This window comes from Pleurodeles waltl, chromosome 4_1 (assembly GCF_031143425.1).
Source record: "Pleurodeles waltl isolate 20211129_DDA chromosome 4_1, aPleWal1.hap1.20221129, whole genome shotgun sequence".
Lineage (NCBI taxonomy): Eukaryota > Metazoa > Chordata > Amphibia > Caudata > Salamandridae > Pleurodeles > Pleurodeles waltl.
In genome coordinates, this window is record NC_090442.1 from 597,462,505 (window position 1) to 597,480,001 (window position 17,497).

Genomic DNA, 17,497 nt, shown 5'->3' on the forward strand with positions numbered 1-17,497 from the left:
GGTAGGTGGTTTGATCATTGAGATGGGGAAATGTGATCAGTGAGCATGCAAGACAAAACTGTTTGGTGACATTATTGTTGTAGTGACTTGCCCTACTCCACTCTCCCAGGTATTCCTGTCAGGCCCTCAGGATGCAAGATGTCCAAGATCTTCTCCCATGATGTAAAAGTAGGGGGAGGAGGTGGGGATCCCACCACCAATGGTTTTCCGCCACTGTAGAACCATGTTTGTGATTTGTGGTTCGTAATATGATCAGAGGTTTTTTGGTGAGCTGGCAGTGGAACCGCCTCTTTCCCACCCTGCAGTATCCTGGTGGTTTCAGAAATGTGGCTGGATTTTGGCAGGCTTAGTTGTGTGACTCTTAATACAGCGGTCAGATCACCGCCAACATGACAGTCTTTTGGCGGCCGCCACCGTGGTGGTCTTGCCAAAAGACCTCGACACTCGTAATGAAGCCCTTGGTCCTGAGTCCTAAATGAAAAAGGCACACAAAAAAAAAAAAAAAACACAAAGAGGCAGGGTACAGATACCCTGACCCCAATGCCTGGTGGTGGGGTCTCAGAGGGTCCTCAATGGGGACTGAACCCATTTTTTTATTTTTTATTTTTTATTGCCACAAATTTGCAAAGGGCCTGTGACAAAATTTAAAAAATAAATAATAAAAAAAAGCACTGTCTCCTGTGCTTCTTTTCTACAACAAGGGCCCATAAGAAAAGATGCTTTTTATTTTTATGGGGAGGGGCACACATGGCCTTCTCCTAGACTGTTTTCATCACAGGCCTTATGTATTTGTTAAGGGGGAAAAGGGGCTTGCAGCCCCTTCCCCGAGCTGCTTTTGGCCCCAGGGCCCAATTCATTTTTTTAAAGGAAGGGGGCATATGGAACCTCTACCCAGGCCACTTTCTGCCCCTGGCACCCTATTCCTGGGGCCCATTGTTGAGGAGAGTGGGATCGCTAGGTCCCCCTCCCTGAGCCTCGTTCGGCCCGGGGAACCAATCCCTCAGCACTAGCTCACATGCTCTGTCCTAGGGAGACCACACCCGGGACACAGCGTACTTTTGATCTGGTTCCCTGTCTGCATTACTCCCACCTGGAGTGTGCAGCAATTTTATGTTTGCTTCTTCCAAGTGGAAGCAATATGTTTCTGCTCCCATTCAGTGTGAGCATATCTAAAGCTCAAACTGGCTGGGACCAGACTTATGTGTTTGCTCCTGTTTGATGAGTGATATAAAAACTCTCCCGCCTGACTGGAGCAAACACATGATTCCCTGCCAGCTCCCCCGGACAAAGTCACTGAGCCGGCCTGGGGGATGGGGTCCTGGGATACTCAAAGTACAGCCAGGGGCCACCTGTGGCCCTCCTAACCTTCACATGCAGCCCCTAGATTAAAGCAGCACTGAGCTGCTGTTTACTTTAGAGAGCATTAACATTTAGAAATATGTTAAATAAAGGAGAAAGCTTTAATTTGCAAGCTAACTGGAGTAAAGAAAAGAAGCAAATAAAGTATCCTGCACCACTTAACCACCCACAAAGCCCCACTACTATTCTGATAGCATCAATGCAGCACTCGGACTCACCATCGACCATAAGTTGTGGTCCCAGGGAAAATGTTTGCGAGTATCTATGCTTTAAAGGCTCGGGTGAGGGGCTGTGTGCCACACCCCTTTATTGTGCATTTCACCCCCATTGGGTGGGACTCCCAGAGCCTGTAATATCTTGAGGAAGGGAGAAGCATGCCCTTCTCCCCTTTTGGAATGCAGCCCGGGAGATGGGCTCCCCATGCTTTATAATGGCTTGGGCAGGGGAACTGCACACCACCCCATCCTAATTAAAGAATGCGGCCAAGAGGATGAAGTCCCTGGGGCCAAGAATGGGCTCGGGAGAGGGGATCGCAGCAAACATGGATATTATTTTTCAATTTTGGCCCTCGAGTGTCACGATATCCCTACAATGCTCTCATTGTTTTTTTTTTTTTAAAACACACTTCAGGACAGGAGACTAAGTCCCCGAGTTCTGTAAAGGCTGCTAGCAACATTTTTCTCATGTTGCTGGCAGCCAATCAGAGCACTCGCCTTGCAAGAGTTTGACTCCCCTGGGTGTGAACTGGCCCAATGGAAAAAAGCTCCCTGGGCAAATCAGAGCGTTCTATTTTTTTAAAATTTGGGTTCGAAGGACTCTCACCTATCTGACCCAAACATCCAGATATTCAATTATTTTATAACTTTAATTTCTCAAAAACTACTGAAGGATTCACACCAATTCACAAGAAGCACAATCTGTGTATCAAGATCTAGCTTCTTGCCAAATTTGGTGTAATTCGGTTCAGTAGTATTTGCGCAAACACTTCAGAAAAAAGTCTATGGCAAATGCATGGGGACTTTGCATTTTGGGATCCCCTTTTTTCTCGGCCTCTCATAGATGGATCAACCCGAATATTTCATGCACAGACTAGGCAAAAAAAGCACTTTTTTTTTTTAGAAAGTTTTGAATAGTTGTCAAACGGTGCCAAAGTTATAAACAAAAATAAAAAAGGCATTTCCTATGGAAGCCTACCTAAAAAGAATGAAGATTCATTATAAACCACTGTGGAGCCCATTCGAGTCTGGACACGTGTAAGATCCTTTCTTAGGGTGAGTCAAAATGATGTAATGGAGCCACGAGGATAAAAATAAAAATGTAAGCCTCTGTCTTCACACCATGAACTTTGTAATGGTGTTTGCAAGTGGCAGATAATGGCGCTCGGTTCACTTTCAGTGCCAATTCGTAGAAACAACCTCCCTGCTGCCCCAGTTGATAAGCCTGTGGTAACAGATGGTGACCCGGTCTCCAATCTGTCAGGCATTATCAGCAACGTAAGTCAATTCACAACTTTTCCATAAATGTGTCCTGTGTCAGCCTTTTGCAATATATATATATATACACACACACACGTTGTTCATGCTACAGGTGTATCTGGGAATGCTCATATAAGTGTACTCACTGCCAGGTACTTTAGCTAGCTGCGATTACCAGTGACACAAAGCAAAAGCTTGCAAACCTAATACAAAACACAAGGAGTGGTCTCTGAGAGTTCCCCAACCCAAGGTGTAAGTTTCAAACTATAATGGTGCATTACTTCACCAACTAATCCACCTTTTAATGGCAGTGGGGATTCGGTGTGCTTTCAGTGCCCGCTCTGGTCTTCTGCTAGTGCCTGTGGCACTTCACTTTCAATGGCAGTGCCTGTTCTGGTCTGCTGTTGCAGCCTGTGGGGCTAACATTCAATGGCAGTGTCTGTTCTGGTTTGCTGTTAGTGCTGTGGCTCTCAATTTTAATGACAGTATCTATTCCAGTTTGCTGTTAGGGCACATGGCATGCAGTTTTAAGGACCGTGCCTTTTCTGGTCTACTGTTCGTACACCTGGCACTCAATTCTGATGCCTGTGTCACACAGTTTTATTGACTGTCTGTTCGGGTCTGCTGTCAGTGCACGTGGCACTCAGTTCTAATGACAGTGTCTTGCCTGTCCTAGTTTGCTGTTACTCTTCTGACCAGTTGTCAGTGGCAGGTTTCGGCCTCTGGCAGTACGTATGTTACCTACGCTAAAGACAGTGGGTTTCTTGTCTGCGTCGGTGTCTCTAGTGTATGTCAGTCACACGGACAACCGCGGATTGTATATTCCTATATGTGTACCTATTTTAGTGGATAGCCCATATTTATAGGTAGCAATTGCGAAGTCCTCAAGCGTTCAAGTGAAAAAAATTCGGAAGTTATGCGCTACTTTTTCAAAGCGCTGTAAAAAAATGCATGTCCTGGATGCTATGCAAATAATTGTATGGACGCAAGTGAACGCCGCTGAATTCCATCTCCTGGACTTATGGGTCTGTTCCTAAAACAAACATCTATGCAGCGCAGCGCTCTCAGGATATCCTGCCAGTCAGGGAGTGAGGGGCTTTAAGCCTTATACAAATGTGCTCTCCGAGACATGTTTGACCATATACTGTGAGGTTTAACTGATTTAGTCGAGTAAGTTTTACCGGAAAGGGCGGAGGGAAGGTGGGTGCATTTAAAGTCCTCGATGAAAGCAGAGTGCAGTTGGTGATAAGGGGAGCGCGAGGCAAGGGCAGCAGCACCAGCGGGACGCAAAGCGCGAGCTAGTGAAAGACCCGGAGCCGCTGGGGGAATGGAAGCGAAGGCACGCGCCTGGGGCCTCGTGCTCGTCCTAGTTGGTATGAGCAGTTTGTGTCGGCCAACACAATCCACTGAGGTAAGAATATTGTTTTCTAATTTGATGTTTGGGCTATTTATGTATATTGTGCGTCCTGATTAATTACTCAGTAGTTTCACTTTTCATTGAAAATATTTTTGTAATAACTTTGGCCCTTTTGACAAATCTGCACGAAATAGGGATCCCGGCTACAGCCATCTGGTGGAGTTTGCATGTCAAGTGTTCGTGAGTGCCTCTGTGTTTGAATCAGAGAAACACTATTAGCATTAAACGGTGATAGAGTATGTAAACGGAGTCCGTGATTTTCGAATAGTACTACTGTTGACAATTACCAATAATACCGGACTAACCAAGAACCGTGGGCTATAGGGAAGCGTCCTGGTCGGAGTAAAAGGAATTAAATGCCTCCTAAGGAGCACTAAGCGCTATATACATGCATTTGCAATACAATTTGCAACTTACAAGCTTCCTCTTACTAGAGCCGTGCCTAATAGTCGAAGTGATGTTGAATCATTTAGTTATTGTTTAAACTTCTTATGTGCAAATACGTAGTCCAATTTAGTAGTTTCTTCAATCACTTATATCACTTTTCTACAGTCTGTTTGCATCATCAGAGACAATTGTGTATGCAACTAAAAAGGAATAATTTATTTGCCATATGTCATCGGTGCACGGCGCAATAAGCAAAGGTCAGAGATAGAAGTAAAAATTCTTGCTATTTGGTCCCAGAAGCTTTTGCTGTTTTAGTTTCCTATGGTGCCTTCATAAATCCCTGACATACCGCATCCTGGCATAATAGCTGCTTGTCCCTTAGTAGACCTGTGTACTTTCTCAAAATGTTTTTAAATAGTCCTCATTTACTGGTGATGCATGCTACACAAATGTTGCCTTGGAAAGCTCCAACTTCATCTTTCTGCAGCGCGAATGGAATCAGCTCCTGTACTTCGTGTTGGCCGCAGTCTTACTCCCGCAGAGGGCTGACCAGAACACATTTTCTTAGAGATAGCACTGTAGATGTCTAGAATGATGTTAGGATCTTCTAACAAATAAGTGCAGATGTAAATAGGTTGTCTTCTAAGGTATCCATCAGCACTTTCTTGCACTTTAGAAATGTTTCCATATTTCATTTCGTTGTTCTGTTACCATCAGGAATGATAGCAGGGATATATTCATTGCAGCAGAGGGTGTTGTTGTAAGGATTTTGCATCTACAACATAATGGGCCATGGTCACTGTAGGCGCTGCACTACCCTCATATCCACAACAAGATGCCACAGTTAACTTCTGAACAAGATATAATCATTGAAACAGGAATTCTTGTTACTCACGTATGAGGGAATTGTACAGCTATTGGAAGTGGTTCAACCATTAATGAAGCTGAGATTAGTATTACCTAATACATTTGAAAACAGTCTTCCCTTTCTTCGGTTGCTCAGTTTGATGGAACTTGGAATGTCTGGTGCTGAAATCCTATCGAAGGATAGGCGCTCAGCCACAGAAGAACAGACCTCCCACCAATCACCAGAGCACTTTAGAGGAACTCCGAGCTTCAACTGAAAGTGGAATACATGGCAAGCCAGCCATCAATATACCTAAAAGGAGCACTAGCTTCCACCCAAAGGGGAGCACACTTCACACCAACCAGCAGCATTGCACATGCACAAAAGCTTGGAAATCCACCCAAACTGCTCCTCGGTGCACCTAACAGAAATGGTGGACTTGAACCCAAAACAAAAAGCATGGCACACCAGTCATCAATGCATCGAACAAAAGCTGTGGGCTTTCACCCAAAGCAGAATGCAAAGCACACCTGCCATCAATCATGTAGGAGAAGCCTTGGGGTTCCATTCAAAGTGCAATGCATTATAACCTGGCCTTTAGTGCACCGTAAAGGAGTGGTCGGTTGTAACCCAGAGCAAGTAAAGCAAAGAGGTAGTCATCCAACCATTTCCAAATGAAAGGATAAATAAATCACAAAGATGTATATCAGGAAAGACAAACCCATTTCCTGCTTCTGAACAGCCTGCAAGGAGCTTGTCAATGAACCAACTTTAGTAAGAAATTCGGAGGTACATTCACTAAAGGATTCAGTAGTCACCCTTCACTTCCTGCCCGTTTTAGATTAAGTAACGAGATCTAGTGCACTTCAGTGCTGTGTTTCCATTGAAGCAGCAGAAATGGATGGCATACAAAGAACTGCATCTGGGACAATGCTTAGGTGAAATGAGAATCTTAGTTTACATGTGGGCCTGATATCGGACTATGTAGACAAGAAGTGCACAGAATAGGTCATGAATGATTACAGTGCTCCCAATGACATCCCACTGAATTCTTAGGAGATGGAGTGACATGCTCTAAATATGGCGTATACAATTTGTTTACTGGCGCAATATATCCATTCAGTTAAACAAGTCAACAAGTACTTGATGGAGAGAATGAACACAGACATTAGTGTGGCGCTTAGCTAAGAACAACTAAGAATAAGGTATTTATTATGTATTGGTTGCACATGTCAAAAACATTCTCATTACCATACCATATTAATAAATATACAAACCAGTACTAAATAAAAAAAACTTTACTCAAGGGATGAAGAGGTTTTCTATCCCGAAATATATTTTCCACATGAAAGCCCTATGTGGTGAACCACACGCTAAGGAAGGTTCAACCCCAGGATCCATGCTTACTGAAGTGTATGCAAAAATAATGGTTTCTTAGTGACAGACATATTGCTACATTTTGCCATTTCTTTTTTTACTTAATGTCAATGTTTGGAAAATTCGGTGGTCCTACGGTTATGTTGAAAAAAGCACCACCTAAGATGTCCATTTATAACTCTCCTGGTTTACAATCTTTGGAGTCTATCTCCTCCAGCATTAAAAGTCAACCAGGAAATTTTTAGTGAACCCCAAATCCATCCTCAGCCCTAAGTCCTAACTTCCAGTCTTTCACTTGCTGATGCTTTGTAACAAGTGCTCTACAAGCTGTTGACTAGGCACAGGAGAGACATGATTATGGAGGAAATTCCTAGTTGTACTGCAACACCACAAAACGGACTCTTGAAAAAAAAAAAGCAATCATAACACAAAATTGATGTGATTTCTCACAGTTTATGTCAAGAAATCAGACCGGATGAACCTCTTTGTCATTTCATTTTCAGACTTTGGTCTTAGTTGGTTCTAATATTTTGAAATGTGCAATTTCTCTGCTGATGTACAACGCTTTGGCAAACTTGACAAACATTGTGCCAGAATTAGTCACACCATGGCCAGGGCACATAGTTATTAACAATGAAATAACATCAGCATTATATCCTATTATTGACAATTTGTGGTCCTCTACCATTACAAAGATTGTAGTCGCATTGTTTCCAGGAGGGATCATTCATGGTGCACTTCTTACATAGGAATAAAGCACTGTTGATCAGCTAAGACATGAAGAGATGAAGTGACTGCCGAATCTCTTAACAAAATAGATTCTTGGAATGAAGGCCCTCAGCTCTATGAGACATTCCTGAATCTATAGCTTTGGCTTTATTCTTCTTTTAAGCACTTAGGCATTTTCTGGCAACACTCGCAGAGGAATGTGGCAATACAATGCCTCACCTCGTGTCTTTGTTAATTGACTAAAAATCTCAGCCTACAAATACTTGGTTACCTTCTAAGAAGTTCCTTTGTTCTACTCCAACGTTTGGCAACCCCCTTAAACTGAGCAACAAGGTTTAGGGAAACAAAGACTCCTAGAGTTGGAAGATGCCTAAAGATCTTCTTGTAAGAGTAGAAGAACCAAGTGTTTCTTTGAACCTTAAGGTCGGAAATGCTTTAAGTGTTTAAGCCATGCTCTGGGAAAATGAGAACCAATCGTGCTCGATGTTAGGAGAGAGGTGTGTGTGGGAGGGGCGTGCATATATATGTGTGTCTGTGTGTGTGTGTGCGCCCTCAATCACTGGAAACAAACTGCATGGACGTATTTTATAAAATGAAGAATTATGCTATCCATACAATACAAAAAAAACGTAACCACGTTTTTCTTTTCAGGTTAAAAACAGATGTGATGTGAAGACACACATAACGGTTAGAACCGATTGCAAATCTTGCATTTTTAATGAAAGAGTCAACTGCTCTGAAGGATATATTAAGCTCACCAATGGAAGTGGGGCAAGAGATTGCAGGTAATTAATCTTTAAGACATTTAAAGTGTGGTTTTTCTTCTGTTACTCTGCTTTCCATTCTGCATGTCCTGCTTTCAACTTGTTGTATAACTTCTATAGTCAATGAACACAAATAAACATCTGCATTGAAGTTATTCTTGGTAAACACAGAGTGTGAGTACATACTGAATGTTATTAACCTATCTGGTTATAGTATCCCTTTTTTCGAGCCGTGTTCAGCCAATGCCATTGACGTCATCAAAAGTGTTCCATGGGTCTGTTCTGAAACCTTTCTTACTTCTCACAACCAACATCAAGAAAGATAAAAAAAAAGTATCATTAGGTAACAAGAAAAGGTACACCTGGGAAGCAAGATTGTTCCAGCTGCTACACAGGGTGAAGAGTGCACCACTTGGCAGTCGATTATATTTTTACTAAGCGTCACCATGCTCTATCATGTGCTTTGTAATGTAATATTTATATAGCACTTACTACAGCCAGTTGGGGCGCTGAAGTGCTTGCACACAGGGATAGCATGCTGGGCTATACAGTCCTTTATTTAAAAGGGCGTTATTCTTGTTTTGATCCTATGCAGGAAGTGTTTCCATGTCGTGTGTGATGACCACCATGGTGTGGTTATCCTGTTATGGGACACAGTGCTTAGAGGTGCGATGGATGAGGAGTTATGAGAGATAGAAGTGCAGTTTATGGCTAGTAATCTGCTGGCAGATTGATTGTCTCTACAGGTCCTGTAATGTTTTTTGTGTCTTACTGATCACCTTTCTGGTTACATCACAGGCCCGTCCACTTTCAAGTCTTACGGAACCAAGCAGGCATGGGTGAAGTCAAGAGCATCAGAGATGTGCCTTGCTAGACTGCATTGTGGTTGTTCTTTATGTATGTGTTACTAGATGATGCTAAGGAACTTTTATAGTTGTGGTTAATTACAAAAAACAAGTGGGAAGACAACCAGCTAGCCTACAGGGAAGAGGAGAGAGAATTTATTGGGGGAAAGGACATGTTCTCAGTTTTGAACAACAGCGCACACTAATGGGTGTCCCCACCCAATGGATATTTCTGATGGGATCAGACATTCCAATGTGACGCTCTCTGCAATGGAAACAGAGATGTAGTGGCATGTTTCATCAGAGGGTGTCAGTTTGATCCCCTATTTTTTACCCCCTATTCAGCTTTTAATTAATTATACCTGAATAACCACCAATAAAAGGATACCTGGGGTGTTCAAGGTATTTTTATATTCTAAAACAAGACCCCGGCTGCTGTTTATATCTAAAGTGCTCCTTGGAACACAGTCAAGCCCATCCTGGTTTTCAGAGACCAACCCAGGAGCCACACTACATTAACTATTACTCACCACTTTACCATGCGCTGTGTTCTCACAAAAGATATGATTTGCAATATCAAATCTATTCTTGTAAATGCTATTATTTTAAATGGCATAGGTGAAATGATATATAAGGGTATAAGCTGTGCATGGAGAAGACAGGAGTTACAATTAAAGTAGTGTGGCTACTGAGTTGAGTACACTGTATATGGAGGTGCACAAGTAACAGCTTGAAAGAGTTGAATAAATTATACATTAAAGTTATACGTTTAGAAATTAAAATTTGTGTAGTTTAAGTTTAGTTTGTAGATAAACAATTAATACAGTTATAATAAAAGTGGTGCACATATTATAAACTTAAGGTATAACTATAACTTTGGAATTTGTAAGTTGGTTTGCATAGAAAGAATAAATACAGTTTGCCTAACTATAACAAAGATTTAGCCTTTGTTTTTTTCATTGAATTTCAATGATTTTTTTATATTTAATAAATATTTGTTTTTAATCATAGCATTTATTGTTGTGAAGTGGAATGTCATTAAGTGGAGCAGAGTGGAGGAGAGTGTCTTACAGTGTACTGTCACAGAGTATAGTGTCGTAGAGTGGAGTACGGTGAGTGTGGTTCAGTGGAGTGGTGTATAATGCAGTGGTTTAGAGTGGAGTTTTGTAGAGTGGAGCATGGTACAGTGGAGTGGGGTAGAGTGGAGTAAATGGTTATATCGTGTAGTGTAGTGTTGTATAGCACAATGGTGTGGAGTGCTCTAAAGTGGACAGGTATAATGTAGAGTTTAGGATAGTATTATAAATGGCAGCAGGATCTTCTCTGTACAGTGGAGTCGTGTGTCTGAGTGAGACTAATGGCTCAGAATGTGGAAGAGTGTTGTAGAGTGTTGTTACATAGAGTGGAGTAGAGTGTGGTAGAGTAGAGCGATGTGAAATGGAGTGCTGTACAGTGCCATACAGTGTGGTAAAGTGTCGTGCAGTAGAGTGGAGTGAAGCCCTCTGGAGTAGCATAGCATAGAGTTGAGTAAAGTGTTGTAGACTGGAATGGTGTGTAGTACGGCAGAGTAGAATGTGTTATAGAGTGTTGAAAAGTGTTGCACAGTGGGGTAAAGTGTCACAGAATGGATCAGAGTGTTGGACAGAGAAGTAGCGGAGAGTGCGCATCAGTAAGGTAGAGTACCCTGGGTTAGAGTGTCATACAGTTGAGTGGCATAAAGTAGCATGCAGTGGAGTCAGCAGTAGAGTACAGGGGAGTAGTGTTTCAGAGTAGAGTATATTAACTAGTGTGGAGTTGCATAGATTGTTGTAGAGTGTTGTTAATGCCAATGAAGAGTGGAGTGGCGTAAGTTGGAATGGGGTACAGAGAAGTGGCCTACAGTAGAATACCACAGAGTAGAATGGCATACAGGGAAGTGGCGTTTAGTGGAGTAGGAGTGGCATAGAGTGGGGTAGAGTGGAATAGCATAAACTGGGGTGGCACGCAGGGGAGTGGCATAGATTGCAATGTCATACAGAGGAATAGCATACAGAAGAGTAGCGTAGAGTGGTGTAGCATACACCAGAGTGGCATACAGTGTAGTGATGCAGATTGAATAGCATACAGTGGAGTGGTGTACAGAAAGTAGGTGGAGTGGCATACGTAGAGTAGGGTAGAGTGGAGTGGCATAGAATAGCATAGAGTTGAGTGGTGTTAAGTGTAGTTGCATACAGTGGAATAGTGTATTGTGGAGTGGAGTAGCGTACAGTGGGGTAGCGTTGAGTGGAATAGCAAACAGTTGAGTGCTGAAGAGTGGAGTGGCCTACAGTGGAATAACGTAAAGTTGAGTGCTGCAGAGAGGAATTTGGTAGATTGGAGTGTGGTACAGTGGAGTTGTAAAAACTAGAAGAGCGTACAGTGGAGTGGCGTACAGGGGAGTGGTACAGAGTGAAGTGGCATAGAGTAAAGTGGTCACTGTAAGCCACTCCACACAACTCCACCCTATACCACTTCCCTGTACGCCACTCCACTGTACACTATTCTAGTAGAGTGGAATGGCATACACTCTACTAGAGTGGGGTAGAGTGTAGTCACATATAGTGGAATAGTGTGCAATAGAGTAGTGCAAACTGAAACAGCATACATTGGAGTACCCTTGTGGATCATAGCTCAAGCCAGGGCTCTAGTTTGATATTTAAAGGCAAAAAGATATGGACTATTGTGAGGATCTGGGTGTACTATATGATAGGGCCAGGTAGTCTTATTGTAGAGCACACTCTCAGAGACCAATCTGGGAAAGAACAGTCTTGTTTATGTAACCTCTAGCTCAACCCTGGGTAACTGTGGTTGCAATCAGAAAGGCACAGTAAAGGAACTTAGTGTAAAGCATTTAACAGCATCATATTGCAGGATAAGAAAAATCGCACACCAAAAAGAAGACACAATAACAACTAATAAAAATAAAGCTTATTTTGATGAATTTTTAGAGTCCTTGATCATCAACAATGACCAGAGGGTCCTGGAGTTACAGATTTTAGAACTTTTAAATGCAACTGCAAACAAGCAGTGGTAAACACAAAGCTTGAAAACTTTCTGAAAGTTTGAAAAAGCTAGTTGTAGTATTCTGGTCAGGCTTGGCCAAACAAGTCTGACAGAAACAAGATCTAGGGGTGCAGAAATTACATTTTGTACGTTTACCTGGCCACCTGAGAGATTTTAAAACAAGTTCCCAACTTTAATACAAGATCGCCATGGGAAACAACAGAGTGATCCCGATGCTGAGGGAAACAGGCAAAGATGTTCACAAGGTTGCTGCGGTAGTGGTGTGGTCGATGGTGGCTTCTCTGTGGTGGTTCCTCAGTCCACAGGTGATGTGGGGCAAACCTGGTCATGTAGACTGATGTCCCTCAAAGTCCTCTTTGTTGCAGTCGTTGCACAGCTGCAGTTGTGCCACTGGTGATGATACACCACGGTTAGAGGCAAAACCTTTGGTGGGGGCTTGTGCCCTTGTAGTCCAACAAATCTGGTCACTGACAGCTCTCCCAGGTCCGACAGGCTCGGGCGTAGACTTTGGCTATCTCAAATTCCTTTGTTGGTGTGCCCGGGGCTTCCACCGGGGCTACCACTTTGTCGAGTTTGGCTCTTTGGCTCTTTGGCTCTTTGTCGGGTTGTGTCCCTGTAGCAGGTTCAAGGGGACCAGCCACCATGATCCTTGGAGTCACTGGAGTTGGCGAAGCTGGGAAATCAAGTTTTCTCAACGTCGGAAGTCACAGGCAGGGTCCCAGCACACTGGCCCAAATTTGCAGCAGGTGCAATGCTCTCAGCAGTGCAGCCTCTCTTTGCACAATCAAAGGCCAGCAGGACAAGCCTTCTTCGGTCCTCTCTTTTTCTCCAAACATGAACTAAGAATTAGGGTGCCAGGGGTGCCCATTCTATCACAGAAACATTCCTCAAGGGGACCAAGCGGTCAATAGCCAACGGGCTACTGGGTCCTCTTCTCTGTAGTGACAAAGTTCCTGTGATGTGTGGCACCTGATTATAGCAGAGTGCCCCATTCTTGCCCCTTCCAAAATGGCACAACCTTTCCTTGGTCATGAGGAGCATGGTAGCCCACCCTCTGGGTGTGGCTACCAGTGGGCTACATGCCCACAGGGAAACCGGTTCTAACACTGGTTTCCCCCTCTTGGCCCTGTCTCCTAGATGTCTGCATGAACAAATGGCATTCTGCTCAGGAGTGTTGTTACCAGCAGCCCTTCAAAGGTGGCTTCACTTTTGAAACTCGCCTTTTGGGGCAACACCCTTTGCAGCCTTCCCAGGGGAGGAGGTCACACCTCGTTCAAAGGCCAATCCTTTTGTTCCCAGGCCTGGGAGTTGTTTACACAATGCCCGAGATGGTCAGAAACCCATCGGTGTGAATGGTCTTTGTGGGGCCACTGTACTAGCTGGAGTGTGCAGTAGCAGCTTTCTAAAAGTTGCTTACAATTAATAGTGACATTAAATCCGATCTGACCATCAGATCGGGTTTTATTTTCCCATCAATTTGATACCTTACTTTACCTGGTTAAGTGGTCTCATTCAGAAGTTTGACATGTTTAAGTGTACAGCATCTAACTCTGTGTTAGCCAATTGGGCTCCTAACCTTCCCCAACAAAATGACAATTTTGAAGTGATGCTGGAAAGACATTTTAAAAACATATGTCTAACTTAAGAATATATTGCTCCCTGCCATATGACTTGATAAGCCTGCATTAAGGGAATCAGACATATATACTAAAGGGAATTGGTCCCTTTGCCATTAGGGTTAATAGCAATGTCGCATTAGCAATGTGGCACCGCCCAATATAGAGGAGTTACATGAACATCCCAAAACATTATTTAAAGTGCCGTACTGCAGCATCTTTTCAATCACAGGTGCATTCCCTTCTTAAGCTTCACAAGAATGTTTACATTATTGAATGCGTGAAAACACCACATCTGGTTTCACTGTATTTTGCACTGGTTTTGCACTTTTGATCAGCCCAGTCTCTTTTCAGTGAGAGCGGGGAACATGCCAAATATAGTTTTTGTTGTTTCATTTTCAAATCGACATCAGGATCTTTTGTATAGTGCAAACACCATCAGGTGTGCAATAAACTTCACAATTCAACATTCATAACAGATCACTGCCTCTTAGATGTATTGCTCTTGTTTCATTAATTATTTATAGCTGAAATTATTTGTATAGGAACATTACACTACAACTGATTAGTCACCTGTTTATTTGAAATACCTATGACTTGGGCTTTCTCCCCCCCCCACCCACCGAGAGGGGTATTTTTTTATCTTTCACTTGTCTAACAGTGCAGTGGGTAGCACCTGTACCAACAAAAAATTATACATATGGCCATTCAATTTTCCTTCTATAAAGGGACCATTCTAGTCTACATCTAGGACTCCACCATGCATACAATCCTCTTGCCCCTTAGGCCCCATTATTCTGACTGACTCAGTCCATAAGGAACTTCAGGTGTAGCTGGAAATTGCTGAAGTGTCATGAATTACTGATTGTTTCATTTGATGTTGAGCTACATTTTGCTGTAATTTACAATCATGTGGAAATCCCATCCCATTTCAGTAGTCTGCATTTCTGGTTGTAAAACTGGAGCTGAAGACATAATTCTATGAATTTGCCTTGTATTCTGCACATTTTGTACAGGTGTTGGTAGAACTGGGTTTGCTGTTTTTGTCATCCCATTATGTGCCATTGGGTTCATATTCTCCTGCACGATATTCATTTGAGGCACTATTTGTGTTCCATTTGCAAACTCAATCACATTAAATTTACAATTTCTTTTCCACTGGCCTTCTTTACCATAAATGTGACACGTTCCACATTTCATCTGACCATTATGAGCATTGTTATTAAAACTTTTACCTCTACCTCAGAAACTATTTCAGCCACCTCTTGGAGGACTGAAATTGTACACTTATAGGCTGAAAAACACCTTGACATCTTTTCGGAAAGAACTGAGTCTGCACATCAACTTATCTTTGACTTATTTTTCTACTGACAATCTCTACAACATTATGCACATGCAAGTATTTTGTCCAACAACTCTGCATGCCAACACATACAACTATGTTGAGTCTGAACTCAGATCCATAAATAAGCCTAACACAAAAGCGGAAACGCTGCCTTTGATGGATCATCATCCCAGAGTTGCCTGTAATTGTGCTTTAAACTCTCATAATATGCATGGACTGGGTCATTTGCATTTTGGGTCAATCTCATAATTTTTGACCAATTAACGTGTATTGCAGGAACCTTTTCTTTCAAATGCTCAATTACTTGAGCATATTGTTTGCACAACAATAGGTGAAGACTTGTTACTAGGATCATCTCTATGCAGTTCTATCACTGGCCGCTTTACCATTGTTTTACACTCATCCCATAAATACTTAATGTTAGACCTGTCAGCCTTAGAGTGGTCTTCCCCCCGACTTTTTGTCTTCCTCCTGCATTTTAGTGCTGATCTTCTTTTTGATGGCCTTAGGACTCTGTGCACTTTACCACTGCTAACCATTGCTAAAGTTCTTGTGCTCTCTCCTGTGAACATGATAATTTTAGCTTATCCCCAATTGGCATATTTAATTTACTCATAAGTCCCTAGTGAAATGGTACTACATATACCCAGGGAAAATTAAATGTTACTAGTGGGCCTGCAGCATTGGTTGTGCCACCCACTTAAGTAGCCCTTTAAACATGCCTCAGGCCTGCCAGTGCTGAGCATGTGTGTGCAGTTTTAAGCTGCCATTTCGACCTGGCAAAATAAACCTTTTGCCAGGTCCAAACCTTCCTGTTTAATACATACAAGTCACCCCTAGAGTAGGCCCTGGACAGCCTGGAGAGTACGGTGCAATATATTTAAAAAGTAGAACATGGACATTTAAGTTTTACATGTCTTGGTGGTGAAAAACTCAAATTTGTTTTTCACTATTGCAAGGCCGATTTCTCTCATAGGATAACATTGGAGTTGCCTTGTTACATTTTATATGTGCAATTTCCAAATGGGAAAAGATCCTCAAATTCATGTTTGGTGTCCATGGAATCAGTTTAAAATCTTAACTTACGGTGGATTTGGAATTAAACTGCAATTCTGAAAATGCCACTTATAGAAATTTGGCATTTTCCTTTCTTAGCCCTTTAGTGCCTTTAGCTTGTGCCTGGGTACATGACTGGGCATAGCTGACAGTTGAGCTTTGTGAATTCCTCCTAGCAGCCACACACAGTAGCAAGCCCGATGTGCATGGATGAGCTCTCGATGACAGGATGGGATGGAGGAACGATGCCCGGGGCTTCAAAGGAAAATCTCTTTAAGCTTCTACCCCGCTTCAAAGGCACAACGGTGTATAAATACTGGACTCTTCAGTACAATTCTGCACCAATGGATACTCTGCCAGGATGAATGACTGCTGTGTTGCTGAAGCTGCTACTCTACTGGATTGCACTCTGCTGGACTCCCGCTTTGCTGTGCTGGCCTGCTGCCATCCTGAATGGGTGAGAAGGACTGGACATGCATCTTGAATCCAGAACCCCAAAGTGACTCCAAGGGCTGGTTGGCTGGCCTCCTGACTTGCGCCTCAGGGATAGAAGGCTCCTACAATCTTGCACCTGCACCTGGACCTGGACCTGTACTCTGCCATCTGTGAGTCTACTCTTTCAAGTGGTGCCACCCCAGTCCTGGACCCTTAGAAGTGGGCTTGAGATGCTCTGCCAATGTCCGTGGATCCAGCAGAACCAATGGATCTCCTCTACTGCAGGGTGCAACCCCAACTAGAATGGATGGATCTGCACGGCTGCGAGGATTGGACCTATCGCAAAGGCCAGCATTGCCACTGTAGCCCACATCACCTATGGAAATGCTCAATGCAATCTCAGTGCAAACCCTTGCATTCCTCGTTGATGGCAGCATCAACGGCGGAACCATACTCCACATAGCAGCCTTGCTGCTCCTCATAATTGACACATCGCCCTGACTGTGCGACACATCCGTCACTGCAGACTGCACATCGCAAACCCTCATCGACAGGATCTTCAACAATGATGCAAAAAGTCCTCGCACCGCAGCCTCGCCACATCTGAGAACCAACAGATCACTTCGGCTGCGAGATGCATCTTCGACACAAATCCTCACAACGATCCGCAAACTAGAATTGAAGGTACTGTGTTCAGGGGACCTAACTGGGTCCTTGTAGCCAGCCCATGCTCCATCACGGTCAGCCTGAATTTGTGACTTCACCCCAGTCTGACGTGACCAGATATCCACAGGTGGTGGTGC

The 17,497-nt window shown here is 43.2% G+C and overlaps 1 protein-coding gene across 1 annotated transcript in view; it reads left to right on the forward strand.

The window, feature by feature from the left end:
- The first annotated feature begins 3,932 nt into the window (after window positions 1–3,932).
- STAB2 (stabilin 2) overlaps window positions 3,933–17,497 on the forward strand; it is an 805,158-nt gene continuing 791,593 nt past the window's right edge. Inside the window, 2 exon segments of the mRNA XM_069228991.1 lie at window positions 3,933–4,245; window positions 8,243–8,376. Coding sequence (XP_069085092.1) covers window positions 4,162–4,245; window positions 8,243–8,376 — 218 coding nt within the window. The 5' untranslated portion in view covers window positions 3,933–4,161.